Below are 16,392 nucleotides of genomic sequence, written 5' to 3' on the forward strand. Positions count from 1 at the left end.
ACAATACCGACTCGGAGAGATTGGTATGATAGGAGACGACATCCTGGGAGGGCAGCAAGCTTTCGCCATCAACTGACCTCGGGCGGAGGGTTCGTGGGCGTACCTGCAGTCCCTGGCTGGCATGTCGCCAGCCACTGGAGTGCCTAGGCAACCCCCCAAGTCGCGTGCTTTGGGTCTTTGGGTCCGATGTTCGGCTGACTCTCCCAAAGTGGAGAACGCCGTACGGTTACGGTAACGGGGCGCCGTACCGCCCTTGACGATACGGACCGGGAGTGACCTTACTTTACGGCGTGTTCCAGCCGGCCCAGGAAGTCCCCTTAGATAAGGCCTTATCGATATCGCCCGCCGGCCAATCATCATGGGATCGGTGGGATTGCCGTCTCTGTCACCTGATAGCCGTGGCTTCTGCGCTGGAACTCGACCGATACTCCGATCCCCCCGCTCAAGGTACAGCCTCAAGTGACGTTGCCTTCGTCCACATTCAGGAAACATTCGGAGCCTGTGGAGGTAAGCTGCTGCGACATCTGAAAATATCATCCCCTGGATGGTGATTTCCGATTCCTTGGCACTGCTCTATCCCTATAATCGCGCAATTGCTGATCTCTTCTGAATCCCGCCAAAGCCCTTTTTCCCCTCCCGCTTGACCCTGTGCCATGCTAGACAGTTGTGTGGATTGAAGGCCGCTAGTCACCCCCCCAAACCGCATACCAATGCAGACCGCCTTCATTCCTACGCTAAGTGCAGGTTCATGGTGTCTGGTGGTCACTGGCCATCAGATAGGTAATCGGGGTTAAGATCCGGCGGCGCGATGAACCAAGCCAACGCTTCCGTCGACCTTTCGTCCCCTCTCTCGCCAGCCCAGCGGTCGCTCGCTGACCTAGTCCCGGTTATCGAGGAGCTCGAGTCCATCTGCGAGGGCAATGTGATAGACTCCCAACTTGCCCTCACGGCAACCGAGTGTCTGCATCGTCTCCGTCACACATTCATCGACAGCGATTACCCCAGACAAGCGAAAGAGAGCTTCCGGCATCTACATGGCTTCCAAACGGTACTGCACCTCCTTCGGAAGGTTTCGGACTTTTACGACCCCCACGGATCCTCAGAAGAGGAAAGAAAATTCCTCCTGTCCCTCCACAAAGATGCATTGGCGGTTTTGGCCGAGGCCTTGAAGGAGCATTTTGGAAACAAACGATATTTTGCCAATCGGATTGTAGGGGGAGGCCAATCTACACTGGAGGAGGTCTTTGCCATTTTGGCCAGAAAAGTAGACAGCGCCCAAGGTGATGCGGACCAGTTTTATGGTGGCATCTTCGCGGCAGTCTTGTGCCAGGAAACAGTTGCCCGTATATTCACAGCCCTGAGTGAGAAGTTTCAGACGGCCGACGAAGTATCCCAGACCGACATTAGAGCGGAAGTGGACCGATGTGTAGGAACCTCTGAAACCGTCGAAGTGCCGGAGTTTCTAGGCCCTTTGGTCCGAGTCTGGTTGATGCAGCCTTCATCCGATCCCGATCACAGAATACAGAGACTAGCTTTACCATCGTGTCTATGTCAACTCGCTCGTCAGTCTCAGCGGAACATCACAATCCTGCACGCCACTGGGATCTTATCTTTGATTCTTCCGATTCTGTTCGACGAGAACTACCCGGAATCCGTGAGGCTGCCTTACCAAGAACTCGCAGAACTACTTTGTTCTCAGGGGATTAGTAGCCTAGATGACGCGGTGTTCCTCTATCAGAAAGCACACGGTTGCCCGAAAGTGCTACGGTTCCTTGTCAGCGCCCTGAAGTCTTCGAAGGAACCCCCTTCAATTCAGTTCGACCTATCCCAGCATGGGTTTTGCTCATTGGAGTTCTCAACCCTGGGTCGCTCGTTTCCGCCTACAACTTCCTCTGGCTACACTCTTGCCGTATGGGCTCGCTTTGATCAATTTGATACGACGACACACACCACAATATTCGGAGCATTTGATGCGAGCCAAACATGTTTTGTACTGGCGTACTTGGAGAAGGACACCCGCAACTTCATTCTACAGACATCAATTAGAGGCTCCCGCCCCAGCGTTCGGTTCAAGTCCACGGCGTTCGAGCCAAATCGATGGTATCACATCTGCGTGGTACACAAAAAGCCAAGACCGCCATCGTACTCGCGTGCCTCACTTTTCATAGATGGTGAATTTGTTGAGCAGTTGAGAATTGAATACCCATCCCTGCCTGCCGTGAACGCTTCCAACCGGTCATCACGGGTTCAAGCGTTTTATGGCACCCCCCAGGACCTGGCGATGAAGCTTGGAAAGGGGGTTTCCTCATCTCGATGGTCTCTAGCGAATGCAATACTCTTTGACGAAGCATATAGCGATGACATGGTTTCTGTTTTCTACAATCTCGGTCCGCGCTACTATGGGAATTATCAGGATTGTCTGGGTTCTTTCCAGACCTACAAGGCGTCCGCAGCCTTGAATCTGCGTAATGAGCATCTTCATCCTGGCAAAGAAGAAACATCGGACATCGTCACTGCCATCAGGCGCAAAGCGAGTACTCTCATCCGGGAGGATTCCATTATACTCAATGTCTCCCCCCTAGCTGTGCTAGATGATGACGACGGCAACGCCATTGACGAATCGCGACTCATCAAATCTCTTTCGAAGCAAGCCGCCAAAAACTTGCACCACCTGACAAAGATGGGAGCAAACGCGGTGGCTGTCAACGGAGCCACTCCTGCTATCAACGATGCCTTGACTCAAGCCCATGGAATCGGAGTGTTGACTGGAGACCCTGTAGTTGCAGTACCTCACTCTCTCGATGATGCGAGTTGGCGCATCGGTGGCTGCGCGGCGGTGCAACTGAGCTTGATCCACTCAGCGAATTCTGCAGAGACATTGCTTTTAGCGGTCGAGGCATTTTACGAGGCTGTACAAGACAGCTGGCGAAACAGTGAAGCAATGGAAAAAGAAAACGGCTATGGAATTCTTGCTGCATTATTGCGTGAAAAATTAGGGCTATCTTCAGGGGGTCAAGTCACAAACTCCAGGAGCTCGAGCGTTTGCTCCTCCTACGAAGAGCGATCTGACCTCGCCTTAGATCTTCTTCGATTAACTCTCAAGTTTTTAGGATACGACTTTGAGCAGCCAAATCGCTCTATTATCACGAACCCACTGGCTTACAGAGTTTTGCTTGTTGACTTGGAAGTGTGGAGATTCGGAAACCATCCTCTCATTGAGTTATACTATTCTCAGTTTTGTATTTTTGCAAGCGAGAGTCAATTCCGTCGATCTAACTCAAAGCGCCTCGCTCGCATGCGTGAGTTCTTTTCCAGGCCTCTTCCACCCATGGTTTGACTGATGATCAATAGGTGTGAGTAAGAAGCTCCTCGAAACCTTGAAGGGGGAAGACTTTACATCAGAGGCTTTGATGCTTTTCACGTCCGCCTTTGGATCTTTGATGGAGAGCTGTCTGACGGCAGACTTACTTCGGTCCCTGTCCCTTTTTATCACGTATGCCATCCATAAACCTAAAGAACCAAGCAGACTCCAGAAGAAGAAAAGCCTACGCTTCAACAACCCCGGCATCCGACAACCGACAAATGCTGTTGAGCCTAAGTATGTTTCAAGCACAGTGATAGCGACGGAGATGCTTCGCATGTATTGTTCCCTTCTCTGTAACACACATGACTTTGGGCCAATAAAGAAGTTTGCCAGAGCTGTAACAAACAAGGTTCGTTCCAGAAAACTACTTATGAGTTATGATTGTGTAACGAGTCCTGACTTATTTGTAGTGGCTTTTATATCTCATGTGTGAGGATGAACCTGAGATTGTTGTCTTGGCCACCAAAATCATGGCCCGCTTGATTGTGGTCCATGGCAGCAGTTACAGCAAAAAGTTTACCGAAAAGACAGGGGGGTTCAACCTCATGCGACACTGTCTGAAAAGATGGTGGGACGCCCCGATTCTGTGGCCTATCTGTTTTTCTATTCTATTTGGCCTTGACGTAGGCAAGATAGATATTGATAAGCCGTTTGACCACACTACTCTGTCGGAACTATTCTATCCTGGGAGTCAGGCTCAGGTCATTATTCCCGAAATGTTTCCAGTCATCACGGAAATGATGCAGAGTGCCCTGAGAAAGGTTGTGCTTGTCAACTCCTTTTCAGAATTCGATAGCGAGGCCCCCGGTTCCCTTCAAGATAAAGTACAGAGCCCTAAACCTTTCATGTCATCTCATATACCTCTGGGGGCGACTGCTGGGGGCGTGTCTCTTTTAACCGCTGTGGTTGAATTCCTTGCTGAATTGCAGCTGAAGTCCGAGAACCTTCGCGAGTTTGCGACAAGACCCGGTTACGTGCAAAACCTACTCTCTGTTCTATTCCCAGTCGTCGTCGGTTCTGATACCGTGAGCGCTGAAGACGAGATAAGCTCTCATCCTCGCATCGGTGGCCCTGAACTTGATGACCCTAATTTCATGGTTCGCCCGCGTTCAAGAAGAGCAACCGAGGTGCGAACTACAACAGTCGAGCAGACTGGGTCCCATGATGAAAACGGCTCGCTAGGACGTGGCTCGTCATTCGTTCTTGTCTCCTCTGACAAGAAATGGCTTCCATCGTCAGCACGCATTCAACATGCTTTTACTTCCCCGAGAGTAGAGTTCAAAGGGGTCACTGATCATCCCCTGGTTTCCACCATACTAAGCCTCGTTTTATCTGTTTTCTCGGAGCAGTTGCTCGAACGAAAAGACTTTTCTGGCCTTGGTCTATATATGAAAACACCATCCGGGTTTCCGGAGTACCAGGCGTACTTTAACTCCTGGATGCTGAGGTCTCTTCTCTCCACTTTACAGGACGTTATATTCTCGAAACTTGAGTTGCTTTCTGAACCTCGCGTTTTGACGAATCTGGGACGATTTTCGACCCATCTAGGCGAAGCAGTATATGAGGGTTGGTTTGTTGATGGTGCTACTGCCACCCTTGAGTTTGCTGGAGCCGTCCTGGAATACCTTCAAAGACCCGATGTCTCGCGATTAAAGAGCATCAGACTTTGTAGCCAGGCAATTGCGACAATCAGATCTACGGTGTTTCGTGTCGTCCTACTCAAACTATCACAGGTTGAGGGTCCGGAGGCACTCTCCTTTCTGAACCGTTTGTCCTATTGGCAAGTTGTGCTTCTTTCTGCTGGGGAAACACAGCCCGACTATTTGAAGTTACTGTGCTATACCCTTTATATCAAGCTGATTGACAAGAGTGAAGACATACGGTTGACCGCAGCCAGTCTTTTCCGCATCTTGTTGGTGCAGAAGCCCGCTGAAATGTCGACCATTTTGAGTCAAACAGACCCATCTTTGCAAAGCCGACTTTCAAATGGCTTTGAAGCACTCGTTGGAATGGAAGATGCTGCCTTCCTACAGTGGGTGGATGATCACGAGGACGACCTCAATACGTTATTTTTTGGGGGGTTGTCCAAACAGTGGGCCTCCTTTGTCCAAGAGGAGAATGTGAAGATTGAGAACTCGGCGCGCTCTCGGTATCATAAGCGCCAAGACAAGCTGAAGGAGTGGAGTGAGATAGAGAAGGAGAATGAGGAAGTGATACGCAAGCACGAAGCTACATTCCCTCATTGGATATCGAACATATCGGCATCTGAGTTTCTGAAATACCAGCGAGCTCTTCAGGATCAGCAAGACAACTCGGTTTTCATGTGGGCAGCGCTGTCACATTTGATCTTAGATTTACGCCGCTTCAGTGGTGTTCTTGCCGATGACAAGGAGCGAAAATGGCGTCTTGATCAGACAGAAGGACGCAGCCGCATGCGACTTCGATTGGTCCCAGATGAATCAGGGGATCGACACGACTACCAGCCGAAGCGGAAAGCATCGGAACCTCCGGTGATCAAGGTCGATACGCAAGTTCCGGCGCCATCTGGTGGTGACGGCGTCGGTCTAACTCCTACTGTGCCCGCCGACCAAACCGAGAACAATCCTCAGGGAATAAGCCCTGATAGCAGAAGCGTGCTTGAAGAAAGCTTCGAGATGATCGATGACCCCAAGGCCGACCTTGAAGACTACGAAGACAGAAACAGAAAAGTTATGAGGAGTCTGCACCGCGGGGATCAGGTCGAAAATGTATGCAACATGTCTCGCATCATCGGATTGGAGGCATTTGAAGGGCTGTTGATCCTCGGCAAGAATAACATTTACATTCTTGACAACTTCTTCCAGAGATCTGATGGTGAGATCGTGAATGTTTGGCAAGCCCCCACAGATGAACGTGATCCCTACGTGGGGATGATCACCGGCAAAGAGTCAAATGAGCGCAAACCACGAGAGCATGAAACTAGGAGTTGGAAATGGTCAGACCTCGTCAGCGTTTCGAAGAGACGGTTCCTTTTCCGTGATGTGGCCCTCGAGATCTTCTTCACGGACGGTACCAGTTACTTGCTGACCCTCATATCATCACGGGCTCGGGACATTCTTTGCAGTCAGCTTGGCACAAAAGCGCCTCAGGTGACTGGAAGCGTTGGTCACTCTAGGCCAGAGGACGTTTGGAGATTTGAAACCCTTCGAAGCCAGGAAGATGCTCCGCAGTCGCTTGGATCCAAGGTCGCTAGTGTCTTTGGTCATTCACCAGTGCATCCAGCAACCCGCAAGTGGGCTAAGGGCGAGATTTCGAATTTCCACTATCTTATGCTTGTCAATACGTTGGCTGGCAGAACATTCAACGATTTGACACAGTACCCCGTTTTCCCTTGGGTGGTCGCTGATTATACGAGTGAGGAACTAGACTTGACAAATCCGTTAACCTTCCGTGACCTTTCCAAGCCTATGGGCTGCCAAAACCCGGAACGAGAGGCCGGGTTCAGGGAGCGGTACAAAGCATTTGCAGAAATGGGGGCTGATGATGCGCCTCCGTTCCACTACGGCACTCATTACTCTTCGGCGATGATTGTTAGCTCATATTTGATACGTCTTCAGCCATTTGTGAAATCCTACCTCCTGCTCCAGGGTGGCACCTTTGACCACGCCGACCGTCTCTTTTACTCTATCGGGAAAGCATGGGAATCCGCTTCTCGACAAAATATGTCCGATGTGAGGGAATTGATTCCCGAGTTTTTCTATCTTCCGGAGTTTCTCGTCAACTCGAATAAATACGAGTTCGGTTTCCTGCAGAACATGACAACTGCCATCGACTCCGTGGAACTCCCCCCTTGGGCCAAAGGAGACCCCAAAATATTCATTGCCAAGCATCGTGAAGCTCTAGAAAGTCCTCATGTCACGCAGAACCTACATCATTGGATTGATCTGGTGTTCGGATGCAAACAGAAAGGCGAGGCAGCCGTTGAGGCTGTCAATGTTTTCCATCATCTCTCATACCAGGGGGCCAAAGATGTCGACACAATCGATGACCCTGTCGAACGACTTGCTACAATTGGCATCATTCACAACTTCGGACAGACCCCCCATCAGATATTCAATCGACCACACCCACAGCGTGAGGACTTGCGGCAAAGGCCCCCCCGTCTGGATCGTCTTGCCGAGTCACTTACGCAGCTCCCTATCTCGCTTCTTGGTCAGTTTTCGGACTCTTTCTCCAGAAGCGAACGCGAGCTCTGTTTATTAACAGTATGACAGATATTGGAGAACAAGTATCCTCGCTATCAATGAAACATGACCGCCTTCTATGCGCTGCGGCATTGCGGCTAAACATTCCTCCCAGTTATGACAAGTACATGGAATGGGGTTTCTTCGACGGCAGCGTTAGATTCTACTCTGCGGACAACCGAAAAGTACGGGTTAACATCTCCTTTTTACTCTTTAAGAGCGACAGCTAACGATTTCTTGTTTAAGCTTCTGGGGCATCTTGAACACCTTCACATTGGCCAATTGTCCTGTGCAATCTTTGCGGACTCACGAACACTGGTCACGTCGGGAACGGACTGCACGGTTTCAACATGGAATTTCTCATCGACTAGCCGATCGGTAGATTTACAGCCAGCGGGATCTTTGTTCGGGCATCGTTCTCCCGTGACGACACTGGCCGTCTCACGATCATTCAGCACTCTCCTCTCGGCATCGACGGACGGACAGGTCATGCTGTGGGACCTGAACCAGCAATGTTTTGTCCGGGAGCTTCCCGGAAGCGGTCCTGTCAACGTGAGTTGACCAAGAACTTGAATCAGTCTAGTATCTCTTATTCGGCTAACAATGATGCAGTGTGCGCGGATCAACGACGTGACCGGCGAGATTATGATTTGCCGGAGAAACCGCATTAGCCTATATACGCTGAACGGTACTCTACTGCTAGAGCAGAACGTATGCGACTCTGTGGACGACCAAATCCTGTCCTGCGTCTTCTACGAAGGCGTCGACAATGAATGGCAGGAGCGAGAGCTTCTCTTCACGGGTCACAGGAGGGGAGTTGTTAATGTAGGTCCATCCCATGCTTGGCAGTAGCTCCGAAACTGACCGCGCTGTAGATCTGGAGTAAAATCATTCATGGCGGACGGTTTGAGCTGGAATTGATCCGGCAACTTCACCACATCGACAATAGTCGGGACAACGGCGCCAATATTCCCGTGGGCATTAGTTGCATTCTGGCCTTGCCACAGGTCGTCTATACGGGAGACGAAGCCGGCAGAGTGGTAAGTGAAAACTGAACGTCGGTTGTTTTTGGGCGTGGGAAACTGACCACACCCTGCAGTATGAATGGAGCTGTGTCCAACGACGTTGATCCTTATGTGTTGAGACCATCCGAAGGGGATGGATTGAAAATGAAGCTTCTGGAAGATCATGAATGAGCCGCATGATAAGAAACGCCAACGAAGTTACCTCTAGCGATGAGTCTTTTTTTTTTTTCTCTCTCTCTCTTTTTTCTTGGCCTCTTGACCCTGCCGAGCTCCGCTCCTGGCCTGACGCAGGACGACAGGCCGGGGAGAAGTGCCAGCACGCATGTATAGGCCTCTAGATCTAGAACGACCGGGGCGGCTAGAATTGCCGCAAACAGGAAAGGAAAAGTTCCGAAGGGGGGAGCAGGGGGCTGATTATTCATTGTTATTGTTATGATTCCTGAGCGTCTCCAGCTCCGACAGTAAGAATCAACAGCCGTAGTGCTCCGGTGAAAGAAAATCGGAATCTGATTAGTCGGCGGGCGAGTGGACCGTCACCCATGCGGTTGCCGGAGCACACTGCACCGACCGAACCACGGTTAATCAGGGGGGTTTGAGGGGAAGAGGGCGAAACCGAAATCGCGCGGGTTGGCGCAGACGGTGGGAGACCAGTGGAGGAGCAGAGACGGCCGGTTTGAGGCGTTTTAAGAAGATGTTGGGGAGAACAACAGGAGGCAGGTGTCTGCAGAAGCGGCGGCATAGCGTCATCGCCGCCCCACCATCCCACCTCGCCGGAGCCCCCTCTTCCACCGTCGCCACGTCGTATTTCTTTTCTATCCTCCTTCTTCTTCTTCTCCTTCCTCTCTTCTCTCCTCCGATCCTCCATCCGTTTTTGATATTGCTTTTTTTGTGATACCACCTCTTGCATTCACAATGTCTTCTTCTCTCGAACAGCTCAAGGCCGCTGGCACCGTAAGTCTTCTCTTCCCCGTGGACATCTCCATGTCGTGTCATGTTTGCTGACCTTCTTTTCCAGGTCGTCGTTTGCGACTCTGGTAAGTTTTTCTCTATCGCCACGCAGCCAATCGTCCCCCAAGAGGGCAGCTAGGTTGACCGCCGATCTTTACACAGGTGACTTTGCCAGTAAGTGTCCCCATCCATGCTACAGCTTCAGCTTCAATGCTGTTGAGGAACATCGGGTGTTAATCTTTTTTCACAGCCATTGGCAAGTACAAGCCCCAGGATGCCACCACCAACCCCTCCCTGATCCTCGCGGCTTCCAAGAAGCCCGAGTACGCCGCTCTCATCGACGAGGCCGTTGCCTACGGCAAGAAGCAGGTACGTTGCTGGCTGCAAGTCAATTTACAGGCCAAAATCTAACAATCGTGATAGACTGGTTCCCTTGACGCCCAGGTCGACGCCACCCTTGACCGTCTCCTGGTTGAGTTCGGCAAGAAGATCCTTGAGATCGTCCCCGGAAAGGTCTCGACCGAGGTCGATGCTCGCTTCTCTTTCGACACCCAGGCCTCGATTGACAAGGCTCTCCGCATCATCCAGGTATGGGATTCTGGCAACTGTCGGATGTCGTAGCGCATGTCACTAACCCCGATCTTCCCACAGCTCTACAAGGAAATCGGTATCCCTAAGGAGCGCATCCTGATCAAGATTGCCTCCACCTGGGAGGGTATCAAGGCCGCCGAGGTCCTCCAGAGAGACCACGGCATCAACACCAACCTGACCCTCATGTTCTCCAGCGTCCAGGCCATCGCCGCCGCCGAGGCCGGTGCTTTCCTCATCTCTCCCTTCGTTGGTCGTATCCTTGACTGGTACAAGGCCGCCCACAAGCGCGACTTCGCTCCCCAGGAGGACCCCGGTGTCAAGTCCGTGGAGAGCATCTTCAACTACTACAAGAAGCACGGCTACAAGACCATCGTCATGGGTGCTTCCTTCCGTAACGTTGGAGAGATCACCGAGCTGGCTGGCTGCGACTACCTGACCATCTCGGTATGTTACCATCGCCGTTCAAGATTTGATGTGCAGGGTGGAATGCTAATTTTCTTCTCTTCGTATAGCCCAACCTCCTTGAGGACCTCCACAACTCGACCGAGGCCGTCCCCAAGAAGCTGGACTCCGCCAACGCCGTCAACCAGGACATCCCCAAGCGCAGCTACATCAACGACGAGGCTCTGTTCCGCTTCGAGTTCAACGAGGAGGCCATGGCCACGGAGAAGCTCCGCGAGGGTATCTCCAAGTTCGCCGCCGACGCCGTCACCCTCAAGGACATCCTGAAGGCGAAGATCCAGGCGTAAATTGGGGAAAAATTGCCATGTTTTCATGAATAGTGTTGTGTGCGTTATATCCGGTCATGTGCACGTGTACAAATTGGCGACGTGAAACATAAAATTATAGCTTAGTAGATACGAATCACGAATTCATTATGATCGTTCCATCTTCATTTCTGGATGCTATCTAGGACTTCTGCGTATAGGGGGGGATATGGGTTCAATGCTCAGGAAGGTGATTCCGGATCTTGTATGACCCGAGACATACTCATAATGATCGGGTCCGGCATCGGGGATGGTCAATGTGTAAGAGTCTGGATAGAGGGTCGACAGCCACATCTACGTCAGCATTGCATTCTGTCCGGCCTGCATGTTCTTTTCCACATGACGGAAGATCTGGACTCGCGCTGCTTAGGAATCGCCGGAAGAAGCCCAGCGACACAAACCGCACGTCATCCCGACGACCCCGCCAAGTGGGGGGTAATTTTACACACCAGCGAGTACAGTTGGCCATCGAGCAGTAGCTACCTGGGTAGTAGCAGCTCTTCCATCGGCCTCCAGCTCTCGTATCGGTCAATACCACAGCGGCCGGAATTACCCCTCGTCCCTCCACCTCGCTCTTCTCCTCTTTTCCTCGCTCGCTCCCGCTCTTCCCTTCCATCTCCCCATCTCTCGCATCAATCGACTCGTTTCTATCCAAATCAACCCAAATATCCCCCCATAAAACCCGTCAAAATGGTTAAGGCTGGTACGTACATCTTGTTTGCCATTATCTGATGGCATCCGCCCCTGTTATTGGTGCTTCGCTCGAGGGGGTCCACGATCGACCGGTGGCTGGAGGACCTTGAGTGAGCAGATTTGAGCACCTTGTGAACGATCTCCTAAGCCGCCAGGGGTTTCTCGGCCTATCACGGCCTGCTCCCTTGGACTGTTGCTTGAGATCCCAGAGCTAGAAAAGAGGGGAACTGCTGGTCAGCGGTTCTGGCTGGCTTCTCGCTATTGTTGTTTTGCCGGTTTGAGCTTGGTGGCTTCGTTCGTCGTGATCAAGCTTTTCCAGCACCTCTGATTTATATTCTTCCGTCTTTTTCTGAACCCGTAACGAATGAGGGGCTGTCACGGCAAGCTAACAGAAGATGCCGTCCAGTTGCTGTCCTCCGTGGTGACTCCAAGGTCTCCGGCACCGTCACCTTCGAGCAGACCGATGCCAACGTCCCCACCACCGTCTCGTGGAACATCACCGGCAACGACGCCAACGCCGAGCGTGGCTTCCACGTTCACCAGTTCGGTGACAACACCAACGGCTGCACCTCTGCTGGCCCTCACTGTACGTGCAGAGCGACCCGTCCAATCCGCTAGCAGGGAAGACCCATTGCTGACCTACCGCTTCAGTCAACCCCTTCAGCAAGACCCACGGTGCTCCCGATGACGCCGACCGTCACGTCGGTGACCTTGGCAACTTCAAGACCGATGCTGAGGGCAACGCCGTCGGCTCCAAGCAGGACAAGCTGGTTAAGCTGATTGGCGCCGAGAGCGTTCTTGGCGTAAGTTCTCCTTTGGGTCTTCGGACACTGCATGTAGATTCCTGACGAGCTAACGTTGAACAGCGCACCCTGGTCGTTCACTCCGGCACTGACGACCTTGGCCGTGGTGGCAACGAGGAGTCCAAGAAGACCGGCAACGCTGGTACCCGCCCTGCTTGCGGTAAGTGTGATCCTCGGAAGGTCCCTGTGGTGAGAGAGACAACAAGGATGCTAATGAGGTCTTTCCAGGTGTCATCGGCATTGCTGCGTAAATTATTATCTCGTAATATTGCAATCTAGGACGTGGAAGTACCAGGTCAAAATGAAGCGACCAGATTGATTGATTGATTGATTGAGAGGAAGCATGACTGTTGACGTTGCGTTCCTGGAGGACCAACACGATGCGGGATGTTTTGACGCTGGGAAAAGCAGAACTAGAGAATGTATGGGACTGACGAATTCACTTGACGTTGTAATGTTTGATGGTGTCGATGTCGAATTGTCGATAGTAGTCGATAGTAATAAGAGATAGTATAGGCCCCCCACAAAGCAAGTCAGGTGTGCGGCTAGGCCCAAGCTCCCCTTTCCTTCCAACCACGTTGCTTCTGGCTTACTCCAACACCCTCCCTCGTCCCCATCGATCATCCGCATTCCTCCCCCCGTCTTTCTTTTCCGTCTGTTGCTTTTATCCCGTGCTGGTTCATCGTCGGTTCTGGTTCGTCCGGTTTTGTCAATCCTTTCCGATCGCTGTTCTTCCAATCGCTTTCCAGCATGGCGCCACTGGAAGCTCGCGTGAAATCTGTCCTGTCAGGCGACACCGTCGTCCTGTCGCATATCAACAACCCCGGACAGGAACGCATCCTCAGTTTGGCATATGTGTCCGCCCCGAGACTGCGCCGAGAAGGTGACGAAGTATGTCCTGGTGTTTACCATCCCATTTACGTTGTTGTACTTTCGCAATTCTATCGAGTGCATTGGTGGCCTTGAACTTGCTGGGGTTGTATTTCCCGAGGATCTTGATGCCTACTCACCCCTTTACTTTCTTCACCTCTATTCCCAACCCATGTGCAAAAGTTTTTTTCGTCTATGCAATAATGTCAGACGCAATTCAGCTAACTCCTCTGCTTTCCCACAGCCGTACGGTTTCCAATCCCGGGAATTTCTGCGAGAGCTCCTTGTCGGAAAAGTCGTCGAATTCCAAGTTCTTTACACCATCCCAACCGGCGCCAAACGTGACTACGGCACGATCAAACTCCCCAGTTTCGATGTCTTCCTGCCCGATATTTGCGTTCAAGAAGGATGGGTCCGCGTCCGTGAAGAGGCTGGCAAGCGGGCCGACGAATCCGAGCAGACTGCCGCCTTGCTGGAACGTCTCCGCGCACTAGAGGACCATGCCAAGTCTGAGGACAAGGGTGTTTGGGCTGGTGCCGAAAAGGGCCTCATTGAAACGAGTTACGAATTGTCAGACGGCAAGTCCATGGTCGATGAGTGGAAGGACAAGCCCCTCGAGGCCATTGTTGAGAGAGTTTTGAACGGCGACAGATTGGTTCTTCGTCTGCTGCTTTCTCCGCAAGAGCATCTGCAGGTGGTGGCTGCGGTCGCCGGTGTCCGGGCCCCGGCCGCCAAGCGGGTGACTGCCGATGGCAAGGAGCAGCCTGCCGAGCCGTTTGGAGATGAGGCTCACCAGTTCGTCGAGTCGAGGGTCCTGCAGCGCAAGGTGCAGGTGTCTTTGTTGGGTGTCACGCCCCAGGGCCAGCTGATTGCGACTGTCCTGCACCCGAATGGAAACATCGCCAAATTCCTCCTGGAGTCCGGCTTGGCCCGCTGCCACGACCTGCACACTCCTCTTCTCGGAGCCAACATGGCCATCTTCCGGCGCGCGGAGAAGGCGGCTAAGGATGCCCGGAAGGGTCTGTTCACGGGCCTTGTCGCTTCCAAGGGTCCTGCGGGCGGGGCCGTCGAGGACTACATTGTCAGTCGCGTGCTGAACGCCGACACCCTGTTCATCCGCAACAAGGCCGGCCAGGAAAAGAAGATCAGCCTCAGCAGCACTCGTCAGCCCAAGCCCTCCGACCCCAAGCAAGCCCCATTCGCCGCCGATGCGAAGGAGTTCTTGCGCAAGAAGGTCATCGGCAAGCACGTCAAGGTCACCATCAACGGCAAGAAGCCTGCTAACGAGGGATACGAGGAGCGGGAGGTGGCCACGATCATTCATGGCAACACCAATGTTTCGCTCGCTCTCGTCGAAGCCGGTCTCGCCTCTGTGATTCGTCACCGTCAGGATGACCAGGACCGGTCTCCGGACTATGACGACCTGCTGATCGCCGAGGCTGAAGCTCAGAAGGAGGCCAAGGGAATGTGGTCCCCCAAGCCCCCCAAGACGAAGCAGTACCAGGACTACTCGGAAAGTGTGCAGAAGGCCAAGATGGAGGTCTCCATTCTTCAGCGCCAGAAGCGTGTTCCTGCCGTCGTGGATTTCGTCAAGTCGGGATCGCGTTTCACGGTCCTCGTGCCGCGCGAAAACGCCAAGCTCACTCTGGTCCTGTCGGGAATCCGTGCCCCCCGATCTGCTCGCAACCCCGGTGAAGCCGGTGAGCCGTTCGGCAACGAGGCTCACGAGCTGGCCAACAAGCGCTGCATGCAGCGCGACGTCGAGATCGACGTCGAGACCATCGACAAGGTCGGCGGCTTCATCGGTACCCTGTATGTAAACAAGGAGAACTTCACCAAGACTCTTCTGGAGGAGGGTCTGGCTACCGTCCATGCCTACTCTGCGGAGCAGTCTGGAAATGCCACCGAGTACTTTGCTGCGGAGCAGAGGGCCAAGGAGGCCCGTAAGGGACTCTGGCACGACTGGGACCCCAGCAAGGACGTGGAGGAGGCTGAGGAAGAGCCTGTCGACGGTAACAGCGGGACTGAGACCGAGACTGCCTCTCGCCGCAAGGACTACCGTGATGTCGTGGTCACCTACGTTGACCCGACCAACGCCCGCGTCAAGCTTCAGCAGATCGGCACTGGCACCTCGGCCCTGACGGAACTGATGAACGCTTTCCGCTCCTTCCACCTGAACAAGGCCAACGAGACTCCTCTGCCCGGCCCTCCCAAGGCTGGCGAGTTCGTGGCCGCCAAGTTCACCGAGGACAACGAGTGGTACCGAGCCAAGGTGCGTCGCAACGACCGCGACAACAAGCAGGCCGAGGTTGTCTACATCGACTTTGGTAACTCCGAGGTGGTGCCCTGGTCCCGCCTGCGACCCTTGACCCAGCCCCAGTTCTCCGTGCAGAAGCTGCGTGCGCAAGCTGCCGATGCCGTGCTTTCTCTCGTCCAGTTCCCCGTGTCTGCCGACTACCTGGCCGACGCAGTTGGGTTCCTTGAGGAGCAGATCGGCAACCGCGAGTTGGTCGCCAACGTCGACTACGTTTCGCCCGAGGGAACCATGCATGTCACTCTGCTGGATCCCGCCGAGTCCAAGAACCTGGATCACAGCATCAACGCCGACGTCGTCCGAGAGGGATTTGCCATGGTGCCCAAGAAGCTGAAGGCCTGGGAACGCGCCGCGTCGGAGACGATCTCGCACCTGCGCACCCTCGAGGACGAGGCCAAGAGTGAGCGACGGGGCATGTGGGAGTACGGTGATCTGACCGAGGATTAAATCCCCGATCATCGTGATATGTAAGCTTAACGGAACTTGTCTGTACAGATATTTATCCCATATTTTGTATCTTGGACATTCTGGGTTTGGGCGATTTATGACGGGATCTTTGAGCATTGTCTAGGATGTATCATTTCTATTTTCTTCACATTCAACGTCTATCTTGTTTTGATTGAAGCAGGAATACCAAAAAGCCGATTGTCTTGCATCTGGACCGATGATTCTTTCTCTTTCGTACGGCGTAGTGGTCCCGTGATCAGAAATTGTGCACAAAATGTGCATGGCACGTATGCCTGCTGACATCAGCGAGTTATGCACGGGCCTCGGCGGGCGAATCGATCCATGGA

At 53.0% G+C, this 16,392-nt stretch overlaps 5 protein-coding genes across 5 annotated transcripts; 4 read left to right on the forward strand and 1 right to left on the reverse strand.

The window, feature by feature from the left end:
- Positions 1-693: 693 nt before the first annotated feature.
- P170DRAFT_256849 (Beige/BEACH domain protein) lies at positions 694-8,973 on the forward strand. The gene is made up of 7 exons (XM_024843056.1): positions 694-3,299; positions 3,352-3,713; positions 3,775-7,555; positions 7,618-7,772; positions 7,834-8,139; positions 8,200-8,412; positions 8,463-8,973. Exons 1-7 carry the CDS (start codon positions 809-811, stop codon positions 8,640-8,642), a joined length of 7,488 nt encoding a protein of 2,495 aa, XP_024701237.1. The 5' UTR covers positions 694-808; the 3' UTR covers positions 8,643-8,973.
- A 267-nt stretch (positions 8,974-9,240) lies between these two features.
- P170DRAFT_414640 (sedoheptulose-7-phosphate:D-glyceraldehyde-3-phosphate transaldolase TAL1) lies at positions 9,241-10,900 on the forward strand (the record flags this gene model as incomplete). The annotated part of the gene is made up of 7 exons (XM_024847023.1): positions 9,241-9,563; positions 9,628-9,646; positions 9,723-9,734; positions 9,811-9,929; positions 9,984-10,148; positions 10,212-10,595; positions 10,664-10,900. The coding sequence occupies exons 1-7, from the start codon at positions 9,525-9,527 to the stop codon at positions 10,898-10,900; spliced, it is 975 nt and encodes a 324-aa protein (XP_024701238.1). The 5' UTR covers positions 9,241-9,524.
- A 345-nt stretch (positions 10,901-11,245) lies between these two features.
- sod1 (superoxide dismutase SOD1) lies at positions 11,246-12,932 on the forward strand. Its single transcript, XM_024849883.1, has 5 exons — positions 11,246-11,621; positions 12,018-12,197; positions 12,263-12,414; positions 12,478-12,574; positions 12,643-12,932. The coding sequence occupies exons 1-5, from the start codon at positions 11,609-11,611 to the stop codon at positions 12,663-12,665; spliced, it is 465 nt and encodes a 154-aa protein (XP_024701239.1). The 5' UTR covers positions 11,246-11,608; the 3' UTR covers positions 12,666-12,932.
- P170DRAFT_256674 (uncharacterized protein) lies at positions 12,427-13,155 on the reverse strand. Its single transcript, XM_024843055.1, has one exon. The coding sequence runs from the start codon at positions 13,042-13,044 to the stop codon at positions 12,670-12,672; it is 375 nt and encodes a 124-aa protein (XP_024701240.1). The 5' UTR covers positions 13,045-13,155; the 3' UTR covers positions 12,427-12,669.
- P170DRAFT_512542 (putative transcription factor (Snd1/p100)) lies at positions 13,030-16,257 on the forward strand. Its single transcript, XM_024854997.1, has 2 exons — positions 13,030-13,305; positions 13,529-16,257. The coding sequence occupies exons 1-2, from the start codon at positions 13,165-13,167 to the stop codon at positions 16,043-16,045; spliced, it is 2,658 nt and encodes an 885-aa protein (XP_024701241.1). The 5' UTR covers positions 13,030-13,164; the 3' UTR covers positions 16,046-16,257.
- The last annotated feature ends 135 nt before the right edge of the window (positions 16,258-16,392 follow it).

The sequence above is a fragment of the Aspergillus steynii genome, assembly GCF_002849105.1.
Source record: "Aspergillus steynii IBT 23096 chromosome Unknown P170scaffold_7, whole genome shotgun sequence".
Lineage (NCBI taxonomy): Eukaryota > Fungi > Ascomycota > Eurotiomycetes > Eurotiales > Aspergillaceae > Aspergillus > Aspergillus steynii.

What these genes read in the sequence shown, in the direction of transcription:
- P170DRAFT_256849 (XM_024843056.1), top strand. Translation starts at nt 809, where the DNA reads ATGAACCAAGCCAACGCTTCCGTCGACCTTTCGTCCCCTCTCTCGCCA. An exon ending in CCAGAGCTGTAACAAACAAG is followed by an intron (nt 3,714 to 3,774) that starts GTTCGTTCCAGA and finishes ACTTATTTGTAG; the next exon opens with TGGCTTTTATATCTCATGTG. An exon ending in ACAGGAGGGGAGTTGTTAAT is followed by an intron (nt 8,413 to 8,462) that starts GTAGGTCCATCC and finishes ACCGCGCTGTAG; the next exon opens with ATCTGGAGTAAAATCATTCA.
- sod1 (XM_024849883.1), top strand. An exon ending in CACCTCTGCTGGCCCTCACT is followed by an intron (nt 12,198 to 12,262) that starts GTACGTGCAGAG and finishes CTACCGCTTCAG; the next exon opens with TCAACCCCTTCAGCAAGACC. An exon ending in TGGTACCCGCCCTGCTTGCG is followed by an intron (nt 12,575 to 12,642) that starts GTAAGTGTGATC and finishes AGGTCTTTCCAG; the next exon opens with GTGTCATCGGCATTGCTGCG.
- P170DRAFT_256674 (XM_024843055.1), bottom strand. Translation starts at nt 13,044, where the DNA reads ATGCGGATGATCGATGGGGACGAGGGAGGGTGTTGGAGTAAGCCAGAA.
- P170DRAFT_512542 (XM_024854997.1), top strand. Translation starts at nt 13,165, where the DNA reads ATGGCGCCACTGGAAGCTCGCGTGAAATCTGTCCTGTCAGGCGACACC. An exon ending in TGCGCCGAGAAGGTGACGAA is followed by an intron (nt 13,306 to 13,528) that starts GTATGTCCTGGT and finishes GCTTTCCCACAG; the next exon opens with CCGTACGGTTTCCAATCCCG.